The sequence below is a fragment of the Poeciliopsis prolifica genome, unplaced genomic scaffold (assembly GCF_027474105.1).
Source record: "Poeciliopsis prolifica strain line A6 unplaced genomic scaffold, Auburn_PproV2 SCAFFOLD010, whole genome shotgun sequence".
Taxonomy (NCBI): Eukaryota; Metazoa; Chordata; class Actinopteri; order Cyprinodontiformes; family Poeciliidae; genus Poeciliopsis; species Poeciliopsis prolifica.
Window position 1 is genome coordinate 12970085 of NW_026562385.1, and position 17930 is coordinate 12988014.

General features: G+C 45.3%; 1 protein-coding gene across 1 annotated transcript; it reads right to left on the reverse strand.

Annotated features, from left to right (window-relative positions):
• Positions 1–1468: 1468 nt before the first annotated feature.
• LOC129363521 (uncharacterized) lies at positions 1469–12332 on the reverse strand. Its single transcript, XM_055035646.1, has 12 exons — positions 12262–12332; positions 10800–11159; positions 10028–10545; positions 8151–8233; positions 5807–6027; positions 5514–5617; positions 4967–5026; positions 3936–4275; positions 3048–3238; positions 2850–2984; positions 2670–2787; positions 1469–2483 (listed from the first exon to the last, which is right to left on the reverse strand). The coding sequence occupies exons 1-12, from the start codon at positions 12330–12332 to the stop codon at positions 1469–1471; spliced, it is 3216 nt and encodes a 1071-aa protein (XP_054891621.1).
• Positions 12333–17930: the final 5598 nt, after the last annotated feature.

A 17930-nucleotide genomic window follows, 5' to 3' on the forward strand; every position in this document is an offset into this window, starting at 1 on the left:
TGTTAAAAATTTTGTTAGGGTAACTTGAGTTATGTTTAGAGGGCCATCTATCAAAAAATTCATCATAAGCAAGATTGAGATCCCCACCAATTATAATATTGTTTGTTGAATAAAATAATTTTAGGTGATCTAAGTTTAGGGTTATTTCTTCAAGTAATAATTTGTTCTACAGAAATAAGCTTCATCTCCCCATTGTTTAGACCAAAAGACGCTATCTTCTTGTTTAGAATGAGTTTCTTGTAAGAATATTAAATTTGCGTTTTTCCCTTTACAGAATAAAAAGAAACTTTTCCTTTTAGTCAATTCTCTTAGGCCCCTTGCATTAATAGAAATTAATGAAAGATGACTTTTCAAGTTAAACATAGAAAATTAACGACACAAAGTAAAAGGTTGAACAGTATTTGAATGGGTTTACCGAGTCAGACAGGGGGAGACATAATTCTATCAGTTTGAGGCAGCCATTTTCCCTAAAATAGGCATGAGCCAGAAAGGAATCTTAAGGCTTTTATTTTGAAAATTTCAGTAAGCCTCGTTTTAAATGTCCAATCTATTCAGATGAGTAACAGTGATTGGGTTAAATCAGTTCTAAAATTCTCCAAACAGCAATTGATATAAAAATTGTCAAGGCTTTTATTTTGAAATTTTCATTAAGCTTAATTTTTAATGGCAACACTAATTCCATGTGTAACTATGGTGTTTTTAAATCAGTTCTAAAATTCCCAAAAAACAAGGACTTGTCATGGCCAGCTCATTTCTCCTCAGTAGTAACTGACAGTTCTGGCATGTTGTAGTTCTGCCAATCAGCTCAGACTTCCTCTGTAGGCACAGAGTGTTCCGCCATGTTGTAGTCCTACCCTGCAGTCATTGTAGTTCTAAAGAGAAGGTCAACTTTCATGTCAGTGTGACACACAAAAAGAGACTTAATTCTAAATGCTTGAAGCAGTTAGTTTTTCTGAAAAGCCTGAGAGAAATATTCAGCTTTTATTTGAAATTTTCATTAAGCTTAATGTAAAATTGACATACTAATCCCATTTCAATCTGGAGAGACTCACACAGAGAAGAGAATAGCAGTTAGAGATTTAATGATACAGAATCTTTGGCGCTCGGCCCCGGCTGAAGACTGTGAGTCGCGGATCACCGCGGGCAGGACATCAGCTCGGCCGAGCTCGGACAGTCTTCCCCGGGGCCGGAACCGGTGGTGGAGCTGGGTGCAGAAGAATCCTGGAAACATCCATCAGAACGGAGGTGGAGAAGAGGGGAGGAGGTGGGTTGTGCACAGCGACGAGCGGGTTGACCCTCTGCTAGCTTGGCTTTTGAAGACGGTCCTGGATGATGATAGGCCCAAAGCGGAGAGTTGCTTCAGCCCTGATTGGTTGAGGTAGGACGTGGCGATTGCGAGATGAATGTCAGCTGGATCGAGTCTCCCAGGTTGAATTTACGCCTAAGCTTCATTTCAATCTGGAGAGACTCACACAGAGAAGAGAATAGCAGTTAGAGATTTAATGATACAGAATCTTTGGCGCTCGGCCCCGGCTGAAGACTGTGAGTCGCGGCCGAGCTCGGACAGTCTTCCCCCCAAAGAGAGGGTGCCGGGCCGAGGCCCGTTGGCCTGCAGTCTGACGAGACTGACAGGCAGACAGCGCATGAGACCCTGCAGTCTGGCGACGTCGGCTCGACAGCGGAAGGTGCTGCAGTCGGGGACTAGGAGCGACCGCGTCGCTGGAGCCTGGTCAGCCGACACGGGCGAGGCTGCCGTTGCTAGGCCTGCAGTCGCGAGACTGAGGTTCTGGTGGGCCTGCAGCCTGACTAGGCTGACAGGCAGACAGCGCATGAGACCCTGCAGTCTGGCGACGTCGGCTCGACAGCGGAAGGTGCTGCAGTCGGGGACTAGGAGCGACCGCGTCGCTGGAGCCTGGTCAGCCGACGCGGGCGAGGCTGCCGTTGCTAGGCCTGCAGTCGCGAGACTGAGGTTCTGGTGGGCCTGCAGCCTGACTAGGCTGATGGGCGTTGAAGGGCCCGCAGACTGGCGAGACTGATAGGCACTGGTAGCCTGCAGACTGGCGAGACTGATAGGCGATGATGAGCCTGCAGCTTGGCGAGACTGATAGGCACTGATGGCCTGCAGACTGCCAAGACTGATAGGCGCTGTTGCCTGCAGTCGGCAAGACTGGTAGGCGCTGGGGGCCTGCAGCCGGGCAAGACTGGTAGGCACGATAGCCTGCAGACTGGCGAGACTGATAGGCGCTGGCGGGCCTGCAGCCTGGCAGGCTGATAGGCGCCGGTGGGCCTGCAGCCTGGCGAGACTGATAGGCACTGTTAGCCTGCAGTCTGGCGAGACTGGTAGGCGCGGTAAGCCTGCAGCCTGCAAACTGATAGGCACTGTTAGCCTGCAGTCTGCAAGACTGATAGGCGCTGATGCCTGCAGCCTGACGAGGCTGATAGGCGCTGGAGGGCCTGCAATCTGACAAGACTGATAGGCACGTTAGCCTGCAATCTGACGAGACTGATAGGCACCGTTGGGCCTGCAATCTGACGAGACTGATAGGCACCGTTGGGCCTGCAGCCTGACTAGGCTGATAGGCGCTGGTGGGCCTGCAGCCTGACTAGGCTGATAGGCGCTGGTGGGCCTGCAGCCTGACTAAGGCGCTGATAGGCGCTGGTGGGCCTACAGCCTGACTAGGCTGATAGGCGCTGGTGGGCCTGCAGCCTGACAGGGCTGATAGGTGTTGGTGGATGAGTCAGCACGCCGGGCAGCCCAGATTGACCCGGCCGACGGGCCGGCGGACCCTAGAAGAAATGAGAGTTAGGAAAGCTATTCTCCACCACCGGTTATTTGACAGGAAACTCACTTTGCTGACATAGTCGTCGAGCTTCGAGCACGCTGAAAGTTCTGGTCTGGCAGAACGGAAGGCTGAGGTCGGCCAGCGGCCGAGCAGCAGAGAGAAGCTGTAGGAACACTTCGGACAGCGGTGATGCCGAACCGCCTGTGTAAGCGAAATAGATGGTAGCGCCTTTCGTTTAGAGCTTAGAGAGGCAGTTGTACTCGCCAGGGAAGATTGCGAACGGAAGTTTGGCTCGACGATCATCAAGACGGCGAGCGATGAAAGTGTGAATGGTGGCTATTCTGAAGGAATAAGGAGGAAGAGTTTGTAGCGGGCAGAACTTGGTGCCGGGTTGCCGGGTGAACATTAACGAGGAAGGAGTAAATAGGGCGAAGCCCGATTTGGTGCAATACGAGCTGAAATGCGGGAAGAAATGTGGAGAGTTATTTAGTCGAGCGTCGGTTCTAAAAGATGATTAGGTCAGGGAGAGCGATGGCGGTGGGATGCAGGCAGCGAAAGACCTGGCTCCTTTCATAGGCCGAGCAAGTTCTACCAGGCATGCAGAAGAGAAAATGAATGAAAGGTACAATTCTGATCAACATAATTATTTCTAATTTGTCCAGCAAATGGTAGCGGGAGACCATGAGAGAGCCGAGAGCCGTAAGCATGGCTTGAGGCTTTACATTACCTTAAACGCATTCGAGTTGCACGTATATATGAAACCTGCTGAATTAGTAGTGAGACTTATGTTAATTTCCAGACTCGGGTGATTATGCTGACGACTTACTTGTTTAGCGAATAAGTCTCTAGAGGTCTTAGACGCAAGAGGTTGTTAGCGGCTTGAGTTAAAGACGATCCAGTGGCAGCCGCTTAACTTTGTCGGCTTCCTGAGTTTCTCGAATTCTTGGAGCAATTATATTGAATTGAGGGATTGAATCGAGCTGGATTGTTAAGAGACGAGCCGGCTTATGGAATGCGGCCCACCAAAATAATCGGAACCGTCACCCGTCCTGTAAAAACCCCCCAAAAAAGGGGATGTTCAGAAGGTGCGAAAATAGGGGAAGAACGAGACAGGATACCTACAGGAGCCGAAACGAGAGCAAGACGCCGCACCATGAGTCGACATTGGGCTGGCGATCGCTGGAACGCCAGAGAAAGATAGTCACTTGATCGGCTGAAGGGTGCAACTGAGACTGAAGTGGGGAGGACTGCCGCGAGCTCCAGCCGCGATTGCCCGCAGAAGCCACGACAGCATGAGTGACCTTTGCGTCGTGGGGAAAGAATTGGCCGGGTCGATGTGTACGTGTGTCGAACTGACGGCATGTACAGTTGATGGACTCCTTAATGCATGGCAGTGCATGCGACTCCTTGAAACGAGACGGAACTGACAGACGAGGATGCTCATGAGGCTGAATCGCGTCGAGGCGAAGCTGATTGAGGTGATCGGAGCACGCTGCTCGGAGAGCCAACGCTGATTGTTAGACTAAACATTCTTCATTTGAAACTAAACATTTATCTCCAGAGGCCAGTTCAGTTATAGCAAGCATCAGAGACGAAGAGTCTGATTCCTGAACATCGGTTGAATCTACAACACTGAAGAAACTCCCGATCCTACCAAGTATTTTACATTTGCGGTTGACGCGGGGAGGAACGTATGGTAGATGCAGAAAGGCCATGGGATTAGGGCCTGCGAGCGGCTTCTGACGATGATGAGAACCATTCTGCCATGTTCTGGGACAGATCCGTGAAGTGCTACGTTGGCCCAATGAGGTGGGCTGAGAACCGTCCGCCCCAATTAGAGCAGTGGAAGCTGTCAGTGTGGCTTAATGATGGACGGGGCTGCTGCTTGGACATATGACCGCTGCTATCGCTGCCTGATGGGCGTGGGTTCTTGTCTGCGGGCAAACGGGATCTTCTAACCACCAGTGCAATGGCTGAGTGATTTTTTTTTTTTTTTTTTTTTTTTATAATTCCCTACGTGTTGATTATCATGTAACCACGAAAGAGAACGAAGTGCATATGAGCCAAATTTTGCCGAAACCGACTCTCGTGACGAACATGTCGGTTCACCATGAATTCGGTGAGTAGATAACAGACGCGAGAAGCAAAGACGCGAACCTGACCCGCTTAGAAAACGAAATCGCCTTGAGCGCCACTCTCGGCGGCCAACGTGAGCCGCACCGGAGATCGACCAACTACAGCTGCTGAAATGAGGAAATAGACGGAATAACGCGAAGTAATAAAGATATTCAAACCGCGCAACCCCTAAAATAAGAAAGCAGCAACGGTGGACCAATACCCTTATCGAACGAACACCCGGACACGTCCATAAACGTTAAAGAACCCGTTCTCCCGATGACATTCTGTTAAAGAAGCCGAAGCTGTGACAAGCGGCCGGCGGGCCTCTGGGTTAAAGAGCAGGGTGAGCCGAGGAGCGAAACTGGGGCTCTGGACAGGACGGAGCGATTTAAGCGAGCAAAGAGGAGAGGGCCGCGGCGCTCGCGGCCAGAATGGGCTGAACGAAGAACCGAGATGGGCTGAAACCAGGACGCTGCTTGCACAAAGCGTTGCGATGTCTCTGAGACGCACAGACTGACCCGCACGGGTGAGACGAAACATGAGTTGAAGTACTGATGCGCTGACAGAGCTGAGCGAACGGCTGATGAACTGGACAGGAGCGGGTACTCTTACCTGGCAAACGCCCTCGATGGGCGGGAGAGGTTACAGTATGAGGCTGAAGAGCCGGCTGGGAGCCGAGACATGCGGAAGTGAGCGCAGTGGTCGGAGGCAGCGTTCTGCCGGAGACAAACAGGAGGAGACTGTCCAGGTAGTGAAGCAAATCCGTGGTGAGAGGAGCGGGAGAGCAGGAGGAACCAAGGCAGGTCGTGGGACGACCTGCGCACGACTGCGGGGGCGGCGTCGGAGAGCCGCAGCAATTAAGCGAACGTGAGCCGGAGCGGGGAACCAGGCGGATGACGGACTACGTCCACGACATGTAGAGGTGAATTTCTGCTTCGCCGCCGCCGTTGGAGGCTAAAGGAGGGCGAGGTTCGCAGATGGATCGGAGGGAAGCCGCTGGGAGACAACAGAAGTGCAGCCGGCGGCCGAGGTATAATCCTTGGACCTGGGCGGTAAAAGAAGGAAAGGACGATCGGTGATCCTCCTGCGGACCAGGGAGTGACGGGAGGCTGCCGAGACCAGCTAGCTGAACGTCGGAACGTAAAAAGAGGCACGGCTGACGCGCTGGTTGTGCACAGCGACGAGCGGGTTGACCCTCTGCTAGCTTGGCTTTTGAAGACGGTCCTGGATGATGATAGGCCAAAGCGGAGAGTTGCTCCAGCCCTGATTGGTTGAGGTAGGACGTGGCGATTGCGAGATGAATGTCAGCTGGATCGAGTCTCCCAGGTTGAATTTACGCCTAAGCTTCATGTGTGACAATGGTGGTTAAAATCAGTTATAAAATGCCCAAAAAACACAAGCAGTTCTAAAGGCCAGCTCCTTCCTCAGAGCTCTGCCACAGTAAAACTACAGTGATGCGTTTTTGTAGTTCTAATTTATAATTCTAAGGCCAGCTCAGTCCTCAGAGCTCTGCCATAGTTAAAACTACAGTGATGCGTTTTTGTAGTTTCTAATCAGCTGCTCGCCCTGCTGTGCTTCGTTGCTACGGTAATTAATCCTCTGCAACTGTCATGTGTGTGAGACAGAAAGAATTCTATCTTTGAGAGACACCCAGTCAGTTTTGACTGAAAAAAGCAGTCCGAACAACTCTTCCCGTTCTGAAACCGTGATACGTATCGGAAAAAACCGTTTTAAGCGTATGAGAGGGCTATCTTCGTCTCTGATAGTCCCGCAATTCATATCTGTACATCACTCACAGTAATAAACGCGACGAGATAAAATGGTGTGCGCTGAGGTCTGACATTTTTCAGAAATACATGGAAGTGAACCTGCTGAGCGAGTGGAAATCTGTCGCATCACTTTGCTCTGAAGCCCCTAGACAAAAAAACCGTAAGCCTAGAAAAATTTTGAAAACATTTCACCGGAGCAGGCATGCGTATCTATGTCATGACCGAGTTGATACCGATAGGGCGATATTGTGGGCGTGACGGCGATTTCAAAATTTTTGGGGTGAGAATCGCACTGCTTCCCACACTCTAACCAAACGTCAGTTACACTTTAGTTTTTCCAAAAATTGAAAACTTTGGAGCGCTTAGAGAGAAATTATGGACAAACCGTAATTCGTAACATTGTAACCGGTGAACAGTCATCACCGGTTCTAATGTTATTCCCCTTGAGGATAAGCTTGTCCTCTGAAAGGCAGTTTCCAGATTTCCACTTTGAGAGGGAGCACCTCTCCTCTATCAACTCCTCCATCCAGCTCCTTCAGACTAGCCAGCAGCAATTAGCAAACACCTGTTGGGACTGCAAATCTGCTCACTCATTATATGAGCTACTTCTCAGTGCCACACTGGTAAAAAACATTGTTGAACAGTCAGAGGAGCCATGTTGTGATGACTTTCTGAAGGCGGACATTCAGAAAGGGCAGGAGTTTTTAAAGAGACAGTGGCCCAATTTCAAGGCGTTAAATTACAATGTCAAATTTCTTTTAAGTTATATTTGACATATAATACTTCTTACAACTGAAGGTAACATAGTTACTTGACTGTGTTATAAAATACAAGAGGAACCTCTAAAGGAACTTGAATAGTAACTGTATCAAAGAGAGTAACTGTTTTCTGACCAGTGAACATGCAGCCTGATTGATGGTAGAGTGGGCGCTCCATACGTGAAAGCTTGATTCTGACCTTGAACCAAGTGCTGCAGCTCATTTCATTCTCTCCCTACTTTAACGGGTGACTCCAGTGCCTTTGGAGCTTAACATGAAATTGAGCCGTCTTCATGTCAGTGTCGTAATTTGCTGAACGATCTCCAGATTTCATCGGTAGAATATGTTTCCCCACTGTTTCTTGTAGAACCAGACTCAAACGAACACTGCGCTTATAAGGAGTCGTTTACCAGCAAGTGGAGGAATGGCGAGTGTGATCAGAAACATACGTTCATGTGCTACGATGAGTCACTGACTCTGGTGAAGGAGAATAAAACCTGGGAGGAGGCGTTGGAGCACTGCAGGACTCTGAACAAAGTCCACAGCTACGACCTGGCGCCCTCTCCACAGACGACGACAACCACTTTGCACAAGAGAAAGCCCAACTGGCAACCACTGAGGAGGTGGGGCTGTTTTGCCTCCGGTGTTCTTTACCAACTCATCCTCAGTGTTTACGTTGACTTCCTGCTACATGTTGGTAGATGTGTACGGGCCTGCGTTACCTTGGTGACGAGTGGGTCTGGGTGGGTGGAGAACCGGTGCAGGACCAGACATTCCAAGCTGCCCGACTGAGAGGTGTGGAGTCCTGGAGAAGAACGGCAACTCATCAGCAGCAGAGACTGCAGCAGAGAAGGAACTTCTTTTGCTACATAAAATCTTAAATGTACTACATTATTAATCCTGTTGTAATTATAATTACGAGCTTTTACAAACTTTTATAGGTGAATCTATTAAAACATAGATGAAGATTAGCATAAGCTATTATAAGCCATTTTTGACCCATTTATTGTTTTCATTTGTCAATCAGCAGCTGTATGTAACCAACACAATTCAGTTAAATTACTTATTTAGAGATGAAGTAGGTAACTTTTAGAAAACATATTGTTATAACTGTCATGATAGCAGAATATGCAACAATGTGTAAAAAAAAAAGTTTGAGCTCCTCTGTTCCTTCCTGCCATGTGAAGAAACAGTCTGAGCTAGGAAGAGGGTTTCAGTGCTGTCAATCAAGCTTGTGATCATGCCACCAGTTTCTCACAACGGAACCTGTTAAGAATGCTAAGACTAGTTAGCCTGTCCACCAATCAGCTTTTGAAACTTGTCCCTGGTGCTGATCGTGATTTATTTATGCTTCACATTTGTAATATATGAAGCTGTTCTCTCTCGAAAATTTACATGAAGTGAGTTTCAGAAACATTATGTCATCCATGTTCTTCTGATTTTGGCTATTCACTTTCTTACGCTGGACTTGGAAATTTTTTCAATTATTTACAAATTAGTATACCCTCAGTTCTTCTATTCCAGTGGTTCCCAAAGTGTGGGAGGAGTTCGGGAAACTGTATGGATGAATAAAAAAAATAAATAGTTTAGATGGTTTGTTGTTTGTTTTGTTGCAAATAAAAGTCAGTGGAGTTTGAAAACAAAATATGTGTATAGGGTTGTATCTGGTTCAACATAATGTGTGTGTCCGGTTGAATTTTCTTTTTTTTTTGGTGAACATTTTACTGTAATCCAGAGGAACTCTGGAACGACATGTTTACTGGATTAAACGCAGCGATGCATGAGCATCACGGGGCTAAAAACACACTTTGACTCCTTCTCGTAAGCAAACTTTAAAATACAGCTACCGTTTTCATAAGATTTTTTTTTTAAAATAAACTAATTCACTAATCGAACATGCGTGCGTCCAATTTTGCACTTCAATAACTTCAACTTCAAGTTGTTAGCTAACTCCTCATAAATATTATATCTGGAATAATGAAGACATTAAATACAAATTATAAGACAATCTTTTGTAGAAAATGGTTTAATAGGGAAATATTACTTGTAAGCCAGTTACTAAATCCAAATGGTCATTTATTGTCTTATTCTGACTTTGTTACTTTTCCAACTTCCTGTTACTCCTAAAGAAAATGCTGTTGTGTTTGATGCAATCCCCAGTGGGTCATTAAGGTTTTGTCATCTTTAGTTCCAGGTCAAATTCACTCAATGCCAAATTTTGATCTAAACTCCATTTATATTGACTCTGATTGTCCTTTTATGTGTCAGAAAACAACCAACAAAATATTAACAGATGTCGTTTTTTTCACCAGCTTCTATATTTTATTGGTCCAACATTTTTGAAAATATAAATTGGAGGTGGACTTGGTTGCTCCTAAAGAAATACTTAATAAACAATAAAGTCAGAGAAGTTTCTTAAAAAAGTCTTCTTTTGCTCTTGTCAAAAATGTCAAATTAAGCAAAGTAGGTTGATTTGAAGAAAATTATTTAATATTTTTCATAAAAGTTACATAGTGCAGAAGTATACTAATTTTAGTTAAAATTGTAAATTTAGGTGTATAGGGTTATATCAGTCATCTTTAAACTTTATATCTGTGACTCCACTGAGTGGGAGAGTACGGGAAAGTGTCCGACTCTGGCCTGGACTGATCCTCAAGGTGTCCCTCGTTGGTGGCGTAAGGACGGCTCAGGAAGTCCCTGATGTGTGGAGGCAAGGAGAGGAAGAGCCACCTCTCTACCAGCAGCCGGAGTTCTGTCAGGTCCGCCATTCGCTTGAGTTCCGTCAGCACAAGCAGCCTTGCGCCTTCGTTGTGTATCTCCAGCTTCACCAAGCTTCCTGCCACCTCGCACAGCTCTGACGGAACCCTGTCCAGCATCCCATGGATCACCAGAACGCGGAGGTGGCAGAGCTGCCGCAGGCTCCCCACGGCCCAGCCGTGACCCACGCCGCCCTCGCTGCCCAAGCGACCCGAAAGGTGGAGCTCATGCAGGTTGCGGAGGGAGAGGACCCAACTGGGGATCTGTGACGCCTGAGAGAAGGTGATGTGGAGAACCTCGAGGCGTTCCTGGAGGACTGCGAGCGCACCGGGATCCACAGCCGCCGGGCAGTGGAGCTCCCTGTGTCTGTGGGAATCATAGCAAGGGTTTATGGGACATATGGAAGTTGATCAGGGTCCCTGGAAAAAAAACTCACTTTAATCTCAGAATTTCTATTTTTTTCTTGTCAGAATTCTGCAGTTTTTCTCAAAATTCTGAATTTTAGTCTCAGAATTCTGAGAAAAATCATCCAGATGAAGTTTGGACTTTTTTCAATGGACCCGATTCTCTTCCCTAGGGTAAAAGAAGTGCGTCTGATTCCCTGTACAACTCACCTGAGTGAAGTCATGTTTGCCACCTGCAAAGTGAACTTAGCGTCAGCGATGAGCTCCAGTTTGAGGGCGTGCAGCTGGCTGAGGGTGAACAGAGCCGGAGGGAGGCGAGGCAGGGCGACGAGCTGCAGGGTGCTGCAGCCCTCCGCGTCCACGCTGCTCAGAGCCTGGAGCTTCTCTTCTCCCCAGTGCCTTTCCAGGCTCTGCTCCAGCAGTCTGCTCTCGCTGACCGGCGACAGGAACATGGAGAGGCGCTGCACCAGCAGCGGGTCGTTCTGCTCCAGCATGTGGATGAGGAAGGCCAGGTCATTCATCAGATCGGGAATGTCCTTCAGGGAGTGGAAGGAATACCTTCGAAGACAGCTAAGGAGAGGTAATGAAACAAGAAAATAATTCCAATGGAAAGAGAGATGTAAAATAGAACATAAGGAACGACACATCTAAAAAAAAAAAACCAACAACAACTAAGTAACACAGAGAAATGCTTCATTGATATTCTGTGCATTCTCTTTAAAACACAGAAATGCAACAAAAGTGTCAAAGTCAGAGACTTCTTTGACACAGCTACATATTTTTTATTTAGTTTTTTCTTCTGCTTGTTTTTTTTCTTCTTTTGGTTTTATTTATTGTGTAATTTTATATAAACATATGTAGATGTATGCGACTACATGTTTTATATTCTTTTTGTAATGTGCAAAAGGTAATCTGTACTTTGCTCTAAAGAAAAATAGAAGAAAAATTTGAAGAAAAAAAGAACACCTGCATGCGATTATTTCTGCCCCAGCTATTAACAGTAATCTGAGTTACCTGACACTATATCTAATTTTCTTATGAGAATATATTTTTGAACTGAATTTAACTTCAATTCAATTCAGGAATATTTTATTAATTTCAAAAGGACATTAAGTGCTATTTTTATCAAAATGTCATCCATTTTTTTGGTGAGAGTTCACAAACATTTCATATAACATGACTAGCAGATTATGGTAATTTTTCCATAAACCCCTAAAGATGCATTTAAGAGTCAAGAAAAGTAGATATTTTTGTTTTGTCCTTTCCTTATTCAAACCCTCCTTATGTTAATGAGAGCTGCCTTCCATGTCCAGGATATTTAGTAGTAAAGTATTTAGTACATTTAGTAAAACAGTATATTGTGGCGTATTATAATGTATGTATTTCACACCCGGATGTAAACTCTTATTGTGAAGGGCAGAAGGTGAGGTCGTCTTCCTACCTGATGAAAACAATTCGCTGTCACGCCAATGGCTGCCAGTCGTTAGGTTTGACAGCTGCCGTCCTTTGCTGCCGCCTAGTTTCTCGTTTAATGTTACGCAACAAAATGACACGTTTGCTTTTCATCCTACCGCGCAGCGTCCTGCGAGCATTTTTAAAGTGAAATAAAGCGAATAAAAGCAGTATCAGGCTTCCACTTGTCCGGTTGTGTTTGCTAGCTAGAGGCTCGAGCCGTTCACAGCTCCTCTCTTCCGGTCGTTTGATATTCGCGGTCTTCGGAGGACCCGGATGCAGACCCGGCATTCGAACACAGTTTTTTCCCATAAGCCTGGGAAACGTCACTTATTACGTGAAAACATAGAATTCGGCGAGTTTGATGTCTATGACGTCGCAAATGTCAGGGTGTTTATTTGCACTGCATTCTTCTCGAGCCCTCTGTTCGCCCTCGTTTGTCTCAGAGCCCGGATTAGTTCTTGTTCATCTCGCCTTTAGAGCAAACCTTTCTTCAAACCAGCGAACCTGGCAAGCAGAATGAGTTCTCCAATTGTTGAGACCCAGCGCATCACGGTCAACGTCCTTAGGGGGCTGGTGCACCGACTGTTCATCAACTTGACCTGGATGGAGTACCTGCGTCTGGCAACAGGGGACCCCGCTCGCACCACTACCTGCGTTCTGGTCGGGATATTGAAGGAGATCTTGGAGCTGTTTGTTGCGAACGCTCTTGAGAGTGTTCCGATCGACAACTCCAAGATCGAAGAGATGGTTGGCAACAAGTTGCCGGAAGCTTTTGCTAAGGTCATCAAGGTTGGTGGAGATTTCCACACCGAACGCACGGACAATTTAAACCGTCTCATTGTCCGGTATGTGGTCGAGAGAGTCAATTCCATCTTAGACTCTGACTCTGAGAACAAACGCAGCAATCACGTTGATGACTTGATCAGCGATATGGTGGATGAAGTCAAAGGCATGGTTAAGGACCTTTTTGTCCGATTGCATGCATCTGGCAAGAAATCCAAGAAAGTCGTCCGCCCGGTCGAGCCGAGATCTTTGCTCAAAGGCCTGAATGAGAGGCTCCAGGGTTTTTTCAGGCGGTTCGCTCGGAGACATTCATCACGAGTTGCTCCAGTGAACCTCCCAGAAAACCCTGGACCCTCTCAGACCATGACCAAGGCCACGGCTGCCTTGATTTCTTCTTTGGAAGTGGACGCCAGGTGTGACATCTCAACTCTGGAGCCCGACATTCCTCCAGATGATGTGTCGGACATCATAGATCTGGACACCTATCCAGAGATCCCATCAGCCAAAGACTCTCAGGCCTATCGAGTCGAACTGGAGTCAAAATTTGGATTACCCAGGGAGGCCTTCGTTAACGCGAAGACCTCACTGGGAGAGGATTTTGAGTCTCCAGGTTTGATGAGGTTACGCCTGTGGAGCATCGATTGAAGTAGTGGGGTGAATTTTTAATTAGTTGTTAGTTAGATAGTTAGGGATTTTTTTACTTGTTCGCTTAGCATTTGCTCGTTTTTAATTGTTTGCTCACTAGTTAGGTCGTTTTTTACTCGTTCCCTTAGTTGTTAGATCGTTTTTTACTTGTTCGCTTAGTTGTTAGGTCGTTTTTTACTCGTTCGCTTAGTTGTTAGATCGTTTTTTACTTGTTCGCTTAGTTGTTAGGTCGTTTTTTACTTGTTCGCTTAGTTGTTAGGTCGTTTTTTACTTGTTCGCTTAGTTGTTAGGTCGTTTTTTAATTGTTTGCTTAGTAGTTAGGTCGTTTTTTAATTGTTTGCTTAGTAGTTAGGTCGTTTTTAATTGTTTGCTAGTAGTTAGGTCGTTTTTTAATTGTTTGATTAGAGTTACAATGGTTATAAAAAGTGCCAGGTTTTATTTCAGCAAGACAAGCATTTTTGCAATGAAATTGAAAAACAAACAGAAATCTTCCAAGGAGCTGCAGTGAAAATGAGGTATTTTCACTGCAGCATAAGTGTGCACACCTTTTAGAACTGGGAGTGTGGCTATTTTCAGAGGCTACAAAAGAATTTCCAGTTCATTAAATATACCATGGGACACTGTGAAGACTGTCACCATCAAGTGCTACAACAGTAACATCAGCAAGAACAGGACGTCCGTCCAAACTTGACAAAAAAAGACAAGAAGAAAACTGGTCTGGTAAGTTGCCAAGAGGCCGACAGCAACGCTGAAGGAGCTCCGAGAATTTCTGGCAAGTACTGGCTGTGCAGTACATGTGAAAACAACCTCCCATCTTCTTCATATGTCTGGGCTGAAGGAAAGGGCAGCAAGACAGAAGCCTTATCTTTCAAAGAGAAAAACCAAAGCCCAGCTTCATTTTGCAAAGACACATCTGAAATCTCCCAAACATATGTGGGAAAATGTGTCACGGTCTGATGAACCCAAGGTCGAACTTTTTGCACAAATTTCCAAAAGGTGACTTTGGTGCAAAAACAACAGTGCTCATACCTACAAAAGAGCACCATACTTACAGTGAAGCATAGTGGAGGTATCATCATGCTTTGGGGCTGTTTTGCTTCAGCTGGAACTGGGGCCTTAGCCAGGGTGGACGGAATCATCAACAGATCCAATTATCAGTCAGTGTTGGCACAAATCCATCGGGCTTCTGTTAGAAAGCTGGAGACGAGGAGGAACTTCATCTTTCGGCTTGACAATGACCCAAAGCTCACATCTAAATCAACAAAAAATGGAGTGAGATAAAAGCTTTGGAATGGCCCAGCCAGAGTCCAGACCTCAATCCCACCAAACATCTGTGGGGTGATCAGAAGAGGGCTACGCACAAGAGATGCCCTCGCAATCTGTCGGATTTGGTGCGGTTTTGCAAAGAAGAGTGGGCAAATATTCCCACAAGATGTGCCACACTGATAGAGTCCTATCCAAAAAGACTGAGTGCTGTTGTGAAAGCCAAAGGTGCTGCATATTTAGCCAACCAGGTTATTGTAAGTTTTTCACAGAATATTTTTATGCTTTAAAAGTTTCTGTTTGTTTTTCAATAGCATTGTACAGGTTAAAGGTCACGTTAAAGGAGGACAAAGTTGTGAAAATGTTTGTCTTGTCATGTGTTTACATCACAAAAACCTGGCATTTGAACAGGGGTTTTTATATCCATTGTACGTCATTTAAACTTACTTATTTAGTTCTTAGGTTTTTTTTTATTTGTTAGTTAGTTAGATAGGTTAGTTAGGTCCTCTCCATGGGCTGCCACCTTAACGTGGTGGAGGGGTTTGAGTGTCCCAATGATCCCAGGAGCCGTGCTATCTGGGGCTTTATGCCCCTGGTAGAGAGGTTCTAGGTGAGGAACCAGACTAAGTGCAGCCTTACAACCCCTTATTATAAATTCTGACAATGTTCTTAGTGTTCCGTCGCCCGGATGCGGGCCACCGGGGCCCCACTCTGGAGCCAGGCCTGGAGGTGAGCCCATTGGAAGGGAACATGAGTCCCCCTTCCAATGGGCTCACCACCTGTAGGAGGGGCCAAAGGGCTCGGGTGCAGTGTGTGCACGTTAATTAGCATGAACTTAATCCATTCAGTATGATAAATATTGCTAATAAATATGAAATTATGTAAAATGCTGATATTAAGAATAAAGCTAATGCAAGCGTGATGGCTATCATTAGCATATTGAGTCACTAGTCTATTGAAACTACCAGTAGGATAAGGGTTACTGCTAGCATGTTGACAAACAAAATTAGATTAGTGAACTAACACAATTCAGTATGCTAACATTAGTGAATAAATTAAAATGATCCAAAATGCTAAGTTTAGCTTAAGTGATGCAACATGCTAGTGACTCAATACGCTAATAATAGCCATCCTGCTAACATTAGCCTTGTACCTAAATTAAGCATTTTACATCATTTCATATTTATTGCATATTTATTATCAATATTTAACCTACTGAATGTCAATGAAAGTAAACATTGACTTGCTTACATTTTCAATGTAAACAGGTCAATGTTTACTTGACTGACTCACAGGTGCTGCTATCACCTGTGATGTCACAGAGGAGACATGAGACATGACAATCATGATGTCATGATTCACATTGAATGATGTCAGTGACATGTATTGATGCCATTCAATATGAATGATGTCAGTGACATCAGTAGCTGCAGAATGATGTTGACCACTGAGTAGCTTTAGCATTTTATGATGAAGTCTGTTTTGTTTTTTTCTATATTTCTCAATTATTTAAAAAAATATTTCAGCAAACTCTTCCGTCTCTCTCGTGTCCCCAGGTTGCGTGTCCAGGTCTTCATGCCAGGCAGCTGGACGATGTTGCTGGTGAAAGCCGTCCTGACTGGCATCGTCTGTCTCTGCTCACTTCCTGTTTATCACTCAGGTTCACAGCAACTGAAGAAGAAGCAGCAGGTGGAAAAAAAAAACCCTCGACAGTCTCGACTCAAACTGGAGGACCTTGAACCTTCTTTAAAGCCGTGAAGCTTTAAAGGAGGCTTAAAACAATCGGTGTTGGTTACTTGGACTTGACTGACATGATCCACCAACTGGCTCAGCTTCCAGCTCTTCCAGTTGGTTTCATTGGTTATGAGTCCATGAGTAAAAACAGAGTTGCCTGGGTAACATTTCAGTCAATTAGTTGAAGCTAACATCAGGAAACTTCTTCAGTGTGTCTGGTTTATGTTTGATATTGGAATATCAAACTTGAAACTAACTTCACTGCGGTCAGTAACACAATAAAAACACCAGGATGAAGTTTGTTTTGGCCTGTAAAGATGGCACCAAGCAACTGCGCGAGACGTAAATGTCTTACGCCGTGATGTTGGTTCCAAAGCTCTATTGGCCAATAGTGGAGGAGCTGGACATAGAAGGCAGCTCTCCTCATTAACATAAAGATGCACACAGAGATGACAAAAGATGGAGGGCTTGTATAAGGAAAAGACGAAACAAATTTCTACTTTTTTTGTCAAAAACAGGTGAAATGAAAAAGAAAATGTAAACATTTCTTGACAGAAACTCATGTGTAAGGACATGAAAAACTAAATATGTACTTATGATTTTATTTCTTATTATGTCAGTTTTGGTCCTCCAGAGATGTTGGGTCCTGTCTCTGAGTGCAGTCCAGTCCCGTCTCGGTCACTCCGAGTCGGGACTGGACTCCAAGGAGGAATCGTATTCCGAGTTATGGGCTATTTAAATTATAAAAAGTGCTAAAAAGCTTTAAAAACTGAAGTGATTGCTTTAGTGATTGCTTTTAGTGACAGATTAAACAACCAATAGTCTGATTTCACAAGCCAATAAGGTTGATTGTCCCGCCCCTTTGACTGATGTGCTGAGATTTTGCTCAGATTGTATTAGACATCTGAGCAATGACGGTCGTTTCCGTTAATAGTCTGGAAGAGCTTGAAAAATTTGATGAAGAACCTGGAAATCGGTGAGAAAAACAATGTTAAAATAGTTCCGAAAAATATTTAATTCAAAATAGTAAATTCGTTTTTATGAAATCTCAGAAAACTTCCCTTGTGAGGAATTGAATCAGAAAAAAATCCCCTGTACCCTCTTGGTGTTAAAACAGGGCTTAATCTGGGTTCCTCGTGAGCCTCGATAGCAACATTAGAAAGATATCATGTCGTGACGGTGTTGTAACACAGTTGGATCTGTGGATCCATTTTCTTTCATTGGATGAAAAATATCCTGCCTAAGATCAGTAGCTGTCAGCGATCAGTAGCACTACTGACGTACGTTTCATGTAACATGGAGCAGAAAACAGTTTCTCCACACATCCATTGGGTGGAACAGGAACCAGTTTCAGCAAGGTAGCCAGTTTTTCTGAAGTACCAGATGAATTAGAATATCCAGGCCTTGTACCCAGTACCTGAGTGTTCCTGTCTGGTACGTCTTCAGGAAAACTGTACCTAT